The 10,419-nt window shown below is 30.4% G+C and overlaps 1 protein-coding gene across 1 annotated transcript; it reads left to right on the top strand.

The window, feature by feature from the left end:
* The first annotated feature begins 1,410 nt into the window (after nt 1-1,410).
* noto (notochord homeobox) lies at nt 1,411-4,797 on the top strand. The gene is given in 5 exon segments (XM_062034587.1): nt 1,411-1,693; nt 1,768-1,832; nt 1,834-1,917; nt 1,919-1,963; nt 4,544-4,797. Coding segments are annotated over 5 exon segments (663 nt in total). The 3' UTR covers nt 4,730-4,797.
* Nucleotides 4,798-10,419: the final 5,622 nt, after the last annotated feature.

The following is a 10,419-nucleotide window of genomic DNA, read 5'->3' as shown; positions in this document are numbered from 1 at the left end:
TATTATATATTTTTTTTAGGTGTGGGTGTCTGTTTCTCAGTACCTATATTATGATTTCCCTATCAAATGAATAAATAAATATCCTGAAAAAATTTTATAAATAAATATTATGGGGGGGAAAATGGACATTAGGTCCTGTTTGGCATTAAATATAATTAAAATCATTTTATCTACACTATTTGAGTGATTTTAATTTGAATTATGATTATTTTTTAAAAGAATTTGAGCAGAAAAAAATAAATAAAAATGAAATCAAAATGTTTTTACACCCTTTAAAAATGACTTTTTATTTTATTTTATTAGATTTTTTTTTAGGTTTGGGTGTCTTTTTCTCCATATTATGATTTCCCTATCAAATGAATAAATAAATATTCTGATTTTTTTTTATAAATAAATATTATGGGGGGAAAAATTGACATTATATCCTGTTTGGCATTAAATATAATTAAAATCCTTTTATCTACATTATTTGAGTGATTTTAATTTGAATTATGATTATTTTTGAAAGAATTTGAGCAGAAAAAAATAAATCAAAATGAAATAAAAATGTTCATTAATAAATAAATAAATAAATATTGTACGTTCATTAAAAAGGATATTATTATTATTTGTCTGTTTCTCAGTACCTATATTATGATTTCCCTATCAAATGAATAATTAAATATTATGTGTGGGAAAAAAATGGACATTATGTCCTGTTTGGCAATCAAGATAATTAAAATCAAAAATTCAAAAAGATATATATTAAAATAGATGGAATTTTACAAAAGATGTAAAAAAGAAAAAAAAAAGAAAGAACCAGAAGCTCCACCAGAGTTGCCGAATCTGACGCCTCCATAACGGCAGCTCCGTCGGCCCTTCCCCGGAGCGACACTCCGGCTGTAAAACGCCACACTTTGGCAACGCACCCCTCCGGTGCGCGCGAGGAATGACGTCATCGGCGTGTTTGTGCACGGTGGCGTGACTCGAGGGCCGAACAGTCCATCGGCTGAAGTGGGAATGAAAAAGATTGTTGTATTTCGTGCCGGGAGGGGAAAGGGAATAAAAGAGGGTGCGCCATGTTGGTCACGCTGCTTGCTTAATAAGATGATTTGGTGACATCAAGGCTCGCCAGCAGTCCTGATTACTTTTGGACTTAAGATCCATGCAAGAATTTGTAGGCCAACTAATTCTGGCTGGGAGTCGACCCAAACCCCCTCCCGACCCCCAACCCCCCCATGTTCTTCAAAGCCCCCCCACTCCATTCAAAGCTTGTACCATTAATTGGATACGTTGTCCTCTCATCTTCTCCCGGGAGAGACAAAGGCTCCGCGGGGGGGGTGGGGTTGTTGACACCTCCTGGTCCGGGGCCCCTTTAAAAGGAGGAGACTCTCGGGGGGCGCACCACCATTCACCTTCCGGAGCGCCAGGATGCAGCAGGTCCCGAGCAGATACTCCGTGCGTAATTACGCACCGGCGCCGGCCAGCGGGAAGTCCTTCACCATCGACGCGCTGCTCGCCAAGCCGGACGAGTCCGCCTCGGACCGGGCGTGGGTCAAGTACCAGCCGGGGCCGAAACACCACATGACGTTGCCCTTGGCCCCGGCACCTTCTTACGCGTACTCGGCCAACCTGTTGGCCCCCGGATACTCGCTCTACTGCTGCCCGCCTTTCGGCTACCAGACCTCATGCCGTGGAGCCTTTTACGCACAAGGTACGTTCTTCTTTAGAACCAAAAAAACAGCACAAACCAGAAAACGTGACGAGTCGTGGTCTTGGCTTTTGCAGCTGCCGCGGCCAAAGTCGACGCCGGGGGCCTCCACCCTGCCTTCAAAGCCAAGGGGGCCAAGTCCAAAACGCATGCGCACCAGCTTCACCAGCGAGCAGCTGTCCCGCCTGGAGAAGGAGTTCGCCCGCCAGCAGTACATGGTGGGCTCGGGAGAGGTTCCTCCTGGCCTCCGCCCTGCAGCTCACTGAGGCCCAGGTAAGCGTCAAGACTAGTTTGGCGTTATTCCGATGTAGAGAAGGGGTGTCCACATTCTATGAGCACGACAAATATTATTATTATTTTTTTTAAAGTGGTGCAAACATGTGAAATGTAACGAAAAAAATAGTTGTAATGTTGACTCTAAAAACACAAAAATGCCATCTTGCCTTTTAAAATGGTCATCGCCCCCCAAAAATATAATAATGAATCAAAATCAACGTTGTTATGAATTATTGACTTTTTCGGGGCTCTAATTACGTCACATCAAAAATTCCACTTTGAAATGTTTTTTGAGGAAAATATTGCGCATTTTGTAAAAAAAAAACTAACAAAGTTTTCGATGACAAAAAGGGTGTAAAATAAAGAAAAAAATGCATGAAAAAGGTAAAAACAAAACAAAACATTTAATCGACGGATAAATATCAAATTGATCTACAGAGTTCAGCGTTGAAAGTAAAAACAAAACAAAAATGAATGACTTACCTTTTAATATATATAACTTGGAGTACAGTAAAAACATTTAAACTAAAAAATACTTTGGGGAGAGTAGAAAAAATCTAAAATTTAACGTTAAAAAAAATAAAAAAAACTTTGAGTAGAGTTAAAAAACAACAACAACAACAACAACAAAATACTTTGGGTAATGTAAAAACAAACAAACAAGAAAAGAAACAAACAAAAACTTTGGGTAGAGTAAAGAAAAAAAAGAAAAAAAACTTTGGGTAGAGTAAAAAAAAAAAAGAATAATGTAACTGAGTACAGTAAAAAAACAAAAAACTTTGGGTAGAGTAATAAACAAAATCAAAAATTTAACATAAAAAAATAAAAAACTTTGAGTACAGTAAAAAAAATAAAAAATACTTTTTGGGTAGAGTAAAAAAAAAAAGTAACATTAAAAAAAAAACTTTGGGTAGAGTAATAAAAAACAAACAACAACAAAAAAATTACTTTGGTTAGAGTAAAAACAAACAAACAAGAAAAAAAAAACTTTGGGTAAAGTAAAAAAACAAGAACTTTGGGTAGAGTAAAAAAAAAACCAACAAGAAAAGAAACAAACAAAAACTTTGGGTAGAGTAAAAAACAACAACAAAAAAAAAACTTTGGGTAGAGTAAAAAACAAAATAAACAAAAAAAACTTTGGGTAGAGTAAAAAAAAAGAATAATGTAACTGAGTACAGTAAAAAAAAAAAAAGAAAAACTTTGGGTAGAGTAAAAAAAAAGTAAGAATAATGTAACTGAGTACAGTAAAAAAAAAAATACTTTGGGTAGAGTAAAAAACAAAATAAAAAATGTAACATAAAAAAAATAAAAAACTTTGGGTAGAGTAAAAAAAATAAAAGAATAATGTAACTTTGAGTACGGTAAAAAAAATAAAAAATACTTTTTGGGTAGAGTAAAAAAAATTAAAATAATAATTTAACATTAAAAAAAACTTTGGGTAGAGTAAAAAAAACAACAACAAAAAAATTACTTTGGTTAGAGTAAAAACAAACAAACAAGAAAAAAAAACTATGGGTAAAGTAAAAAAATAAAAACTTTGGGTTGAGTAAAAAAAACAACAAGAAAAGAAACAAACAAAAACTTTGGGTAGAGTAAAAAACAAAAAAAACTTTGGGTAGAGTAAAAAAAATAAGAATAATGTAACTGGTACTGTAAAAAAAATAAAAAATACTTTGGTTAGGGTAAAAAAAACACTCAACAAAAAAACAACAAAAATTACTTTGGGTAGAGTAAAAACAAACAAACAAGAAAACAAACAAACAAAAAAACTTTGGGTAGATTAAAAAAACAACAACAAGAAAAGAAACAAACTTTTGGTAGGGTAAAAACATTTAAAACATTTGGGTAGAGTAAAAAAAAAATTCTAAAATTTAACATAAAAAAAAACTAAAAACTTTGGGAAGACTAAAAAAAAAAAAACCCAACAAAAAACAACAAAAAAACTTTGGGTAGAGTAAAAAAAAAAAAAATTGGGTAGAGTAAAAAAAAAAACAACAAGAAAAGAAACAAACTTTTGGTAGGGTAAAAACATTTAAAACATTTGGGTAGAGTGAAAAAAAAAATTCTAAAATTTAACATTAAAAAAAACAAAAAACTTTGGGTAGACTAAAAAAAAAAAACCCAACAAAAAACTTTGGGTAGAGTAAAAAAACTAAAACTTTGGGTAGAGTAAAAAATAAAAATAAAAACTTAGGGTAGAGTTAAAAAAATAAGAATAATTTAACTTTGAGTTCAGTAAAAAAAAAAAAAAAACTTTGCGTAGAGTAAAAAAAAATAATCACAAATTTAAAATAAAAAAAAACAAACTTTGGGTATATTAAAACAACAACAACAACAACAAAATAACAGGAATACAAACTCTGAGAAGACACCATTAAAACATTAACACCAGGCAGAGGTTTTATTTAAGGAGTATATTCAATATGTTGTACCACTACACACACTTTGAACAGTAACACTGTGTTTGAATATAGTTAAATAACTTATATTAGGTGGTTCTTTGGCGTGCCACTAGATGGAGCCCTCACGCAGGGAGGTACACTCCAGGGGGTCTAAAGGTGTTCCTTGGTCTCCCAGGTCAAAGTCTGGTTCCAGAACCGGCGCATCAAGTGGCGCAAGCAGAGTCTGGAGCAGCAGCAGGCCAAGCTGGCCAAACTGGGCTTGGGCGTGGCACCCAAGAGTCCTGGTTCTCAAGGCCACGGCGAGGAGGAGGAGTTCTCAGACTCGGACGTGGATGTGGACGTGGGCGTGGACGACTGCTGACCCACGTAAAGACTCTTGTACATACTGCTGGAGATGATATTTAAATCCTGTATAGGCATATATTTAATTTGTACACATGGATCAGTTTTTGAAATATTCAGAAATATATTTTATGGATTAAAATTCTGCTTGTCCATTTTGGCTTCCCCAAGTCCTGACTTGTTCATTCAACATGTACTAATCAGACATTTTGGGACTAATGACTACATTTTAAAATCGGACTAATCACACTTTTGAATTGGGATGAATCGTGTTTACGCACAAAAACATGCAAAAAAAAAAATGACCCCGATATTTTGACACCAATGTTCTTGTCAGACTGTCGTACTGGAGCCTTGTTTACTTGAACGCACCACAGTTATTTGTTCACAACCTTGTCGCAGTCTAGGCACTCTCAGCCCTAAAACATATATATATATATATATATTCCAAAAATAATGTATTGTTTTTATAGCTGTAAAATATTTTTTTTATATAAATATAAAAAATAAAAAAAACATGTATAAAAGTATTAGTGTGAGTAAAAAAATATTCAGATATACTGCAGTTTAAGACGTTTTCTTTAAATTCAATGTATTCATATGTATATATATATATATATATATATATATTATATATATATATATATATATATATATATATATATATATATATATATATATATATATATATGTATGTATGTATAATGTATACATATAAATAAATATATATAGTGTTTACATAATATATATATATATATATATATATATATATATATATATATATATATATATATATATTTATCCCAGTATATACAGTATATATATTCCGGTAATAATGTGATGTTTAATGTATGTTGTAATGTGTGTGTCTGTGTGTGTATATATATGTGTGTGTGTGTATATATATATACATATATATATATATATATATATATATATATATATATATATATATATATATATATATATATATATATATATATATATATATATATATGTATGTGTGTGTATATACTATATATATATATATATATATATATATATATATATATATATATATATATATATTCTCCAGAAATAATGTCATGTTTTTCATAGCTGTAAACATATATATCAATATGTTATATACATACAAACATACAGTATGGGCATATATATATATGAATGTATGTATATATATGTATGTATGTGTGTATACATATGTGTGTGTGTATATATATATATATGTATATATATATATATATATATATATATATATATATATATATATATATATATATATATATATATATATATATAATTTTTTATATAAATATAAAGAAACACTAAAATGTATAGGACATATTAGTGTAAATAAAAAGTATTCAGATAGACTGCAGTTTAATTAATGTTTTTTTAAATTCAAAGTATTCATGTATATATATATATATATATATATATATATATATATATATATATATATATATATATATATATATATATATATATATATATATATATATATATGAATATTCCAGGAAAAAATGTTTTACTATATATATATATTTCAGAATTAAGTGTTTTTTATAGCTGTAAAAAAAATTTTTTTTAATGAATATTTAAAAAATCATAAAAATGTACAAAAATAGGAAATTTTAGTGTGAGTAAAAAAAAGTATTCAGACATACTGCAATTTAGTAAATTTTTCTTTAAATTTGATTAGTTTTTATCTATCTATCTATCTATCTATCTATCTATCTATCTATCTATCTATCTATCTATCTATCTATCTATCTATCTATCTATCTATCTATCTATCTATCTATCTATCTATCTATCTATCTATCTATCTATCTATCTATCTATCTATCTATCTATCTATCTATCTATCCTATCTATCTATCTATCTATCTATCTATCTATCTATCTATCTATCTATCTATCTATTTAAACTCTGTGAAACGATTGAAATATTTAATCACGATTAATCTCATTTTGTTCATAGTTAACTCAAAATTAATTGCGATATCGCAGAAAGATATAATTTTTCGTCATTAATAAGTATACCGGACAACTAATTAGCTTTGATGAAATCTTTTTAAACAAAATGCTTTTTGAAACAGCTCAACATGAAAAGGAAGTAAACACGCTTTTAAAGAGAATTAAAAAAAAAAAACAACAAAACCCTGCAAGGCGTTGTTGTCTTGTCAGAGTTTGTATTCCTGCTTTAGGAGCACTTGCCATTTAGAGGAGAGGAGCTACACTTTTCATTTTTACATAGCAGTTTCACGCATTAATAACACAAAACGTGGCTCGTTAGGTGATATTTCTTTCTACCTGAATAAATGTTATTGATATTCCGTACTTGGCATGTCGTACACGTCCATGGCATTCATATTTCTATGCGTAAATAAAGTCTAAATAATACACGTGAATTAATCAAAACTAATTATCTACATAAAGGCAGAACGAGTGTACTTAATGAAGTGCACATCGGTTCTGACCTTCTCAACGTTTTGACCCGTGTTAGGATGCAGACGGGGTAAGACGTCGCTGAGCTAACGAAGACATAAGCATCTCCGACACGGCGGGGACCGGTCCGTCTCGGAGGCTTTAATCCCGTTAAACGGCGCGCATTTACGGGCAGGTGTCCGTCTCACCCCTTCCCACCCCCCCGCCTGGGGATGCACCAGATGTGAGGAGTCCTGGTGGGAGAGAGGATTTGAGTCCATCAGAGCAGCTAATTGGGCTGGTCAAGCCGAAACTCTTGTGTCCTATGACACACAAAGGCAACACGCGGGGGACGGTTTCCATTCCTCCCATTCACGTCCCCCCCCCCCTTCCATGTAAGAACATGTTTGTTTGTTTTTGGGTGGGGGGGGCTCTCAGGTAACCATGACGACATCTAGAGGTCAAGAAGTTCACGATTTTAGGAAAGTACTTTACGTATCGGCTACGGCGTGTTACCTTTGAGAGGTACTTTTGCCATGCCGGTCTGTTCTTACGCGGCGCCCTACAAAGTGTTTCCACTGTAAGTGCCGTACTCGATGGTAACGCGCATCTTAGCTGTCGTTTTCACGACCAAATTTGGAGGTCGCCGCGTAAAATAAACGGCCCATGCTAATAAGTCTATGACAAAATCCAATGTGAATTAGCATCGAGCTAAGGCATTTTGACGAGTGTTAATTTTGTTGACTGGAAATGTTCGTCTTAGTTATCATCAACAGTGGTACTTTTTTTTTTTTGGATCAAGTTATATTGTACACATGAGAATTGATTTAGTTTTAGGCCAGTCTAGTACCCACATTCTTTTACTACGCTGTTGTAACACGTGGCTTGACATCGTTTTTCTGAAATAAGCAGGGGCGTCCGTGATAACGTTGCTTGGATGGCAACATATGTTGGTAAGAAACAAACAAAAACTTTGGGTAGAGTAAAACAAACAAAAAAAATAATGTAACTGAGTACAGTAAAAAAAAAAAAAAAAAAAAAAAATACTTTGGGTAAAGTAAACATTTTTAAAAAATTTAACATTTAAAAAAAATATAAACTTTGAATAGAGTGAAAATAAAAAAAAATAAAAAAAAATACTTTGGGTAAAGTAAAAACAAAAAAACAAAAAAAAACTTTGGGTAGAGTAAAAAACAAAAACATTTAAAATCAAAATAAAGTTACTTTACCATGAAAAAAAAATAAAAAATTAATAAAAATAAAATAAATAAACTTTGTGTAGATAAAAAACAAACCAAAAAACAAACAAACAAAACAACTTGAGTAGAGTAAAAAAACAACAACAAGAAAAGAAACAAAAAAAAACTTTGGGTAGAGTAAAACAAACAAAAAAAAGAATGTAACTGAGTACAGTAAAAAAAAAAAAAACATTAAAATACTTTTGGGTAAAGGAAACATTTTTAAAAATTTAACATTTAAAAAAAATATAAACTTTGGGTAGAGTAAAAAATAAAAAAAAAATAAAAAAAAATTACTTTGGTAAAGTAAAACAAACAAAAAAACAAAAACTTTGGGTAGAGTAAAAAACAAAAACATTTAAAAATTAAAATAAAGTTACTTTGGGTACAGTAAAAAATAATAATAAAAAAATAATTTAAAAAAATAAAATAAAAAAATAATGAAAAATAAAATAAATAAACTTTGTGTAGATTAAAAAAACAAACCAAAAAACAAACAAACAAAACAACTTTGGGTAGGGTAAAAAAAAACAAGAAAATAAACAAACAAAAAAACTTTGGGTAGAGTAAAAAAATTAAATATAAATAAAAAACTTTGGGTAGAGTAAAACAAACCAAAAAAAAATGTAACTTTGAGTACAGTAGAAAAAAAAAATACTTTGGGTAAAGTACAATTTTTTTTAAATTTAACGTAAAAATAAATAAAAACTTTGGGTAGAGTAAAAAAAATAAACATTTTTTTATTTACTTTGGGTAAAGTAAAACAAACAAACAAAAAAAACTCTGGGTAGAATAAAAAATGAATAAAAAAATCAACAACTTTGAGTAGAGTGAAAAAAAAAAATATATATATATATATATATATATATATATATATATATATATATATATATATATATATATATATATATATATATATATATATATATATATATATATATATATATATATATATATATATATATATATATATATATAAAAAAGTTACTTGGGTACAGTGAAAAATAAAAAAAAATAAAAAACTTTTGGAGAGTAAAAAAAATAAAAAACTTTGTGTGGATTAAAAAACAAACCAAAAAAAACAAACGAACAAAACAACTTTGGTATAGTAAAAAAAAATACAACATTTTTAAAATTTAATTTTTTTAACTTTGGGTAGAGTAAAAAAACACATCAGGAAAACTAACAAAAAAAAAAAAAAAATATATATATATATATATATATATATATATATATATATATATATATATATATATATATATATATATATATATATATATATATATATATATATATATATATATATATATATATATATATATATATATATATATAAAACTTTGGGTAGAGTAAAAAACAAAACAAGAAAACAAAACAAAAAAAACTTTGTGTAGAGTGAAATAAATTAACAATTAAAACAAATGTAACTTTGGGTACAGTAAAAAAAAATATACAAATAAAAAGTTTGGGTAGAGTAAAAAACAAACAAACAATAATGAAACTTCGGGTGGGGACGCATCATGGGGGGGGGGGGGGGGCAGTATCTCCAAATATGGTAAATAGGAAGTTAGCTTGTGATGTTGTCATGGGGGAGCGACACCCCACCCCTCCAAGTACAGCTCAGTGTAATCCGGGGGATGGCAGGAAGAGTCCCTGGGAGAACCTGCTGGGGGGTCACGGTCCCAATTAGGAGGGCTGCTAACATGCTAACATGCTAACATGCTAACTGTCTGGCCTCTCAACTCGGACTTTAGCTGTCACATTTAGTGTAACTAATTAAACATCCACTTTTTTAAATACATTTTTCTATTGTGCGCAGAATTTTGAGGACAAAAATGAGGTAATTCCATTCTGTAATATAAGGCTAAGGACTACAACACATGGGGCCCCCAATACTACAACACAAGGGGCCACAATACTGCAACACAAGGGGCCACAATACTGCAACACACGGGGCCACAATACTACAACACAAGGGGCCACAATACTGCAACACACGGGGCCACAATACTACAACACAAGGGGCCACAATACTACAAGA

This window comes from Entelurus aequoreus, linkage group LG23, assembly GCF_033978785.1.
Source record: "Entelurus aequoreus isolate RoL-2023_Sb linkage group LG23, RoL_Eaeq_v1.1, whole genome shotgun sequence".
Classification (NCBI taxonomy): Eukaryota; Metazoa; Chordata; class Actinopteri; order Syngnathiformes; family Syngnathidae; genus Entelurus; species Entelurus aequoreus.
Note: the sequence above shows the minus strand (reverse complement) of the source record. Positions and strands in the feature narration are given on the sequence as shown.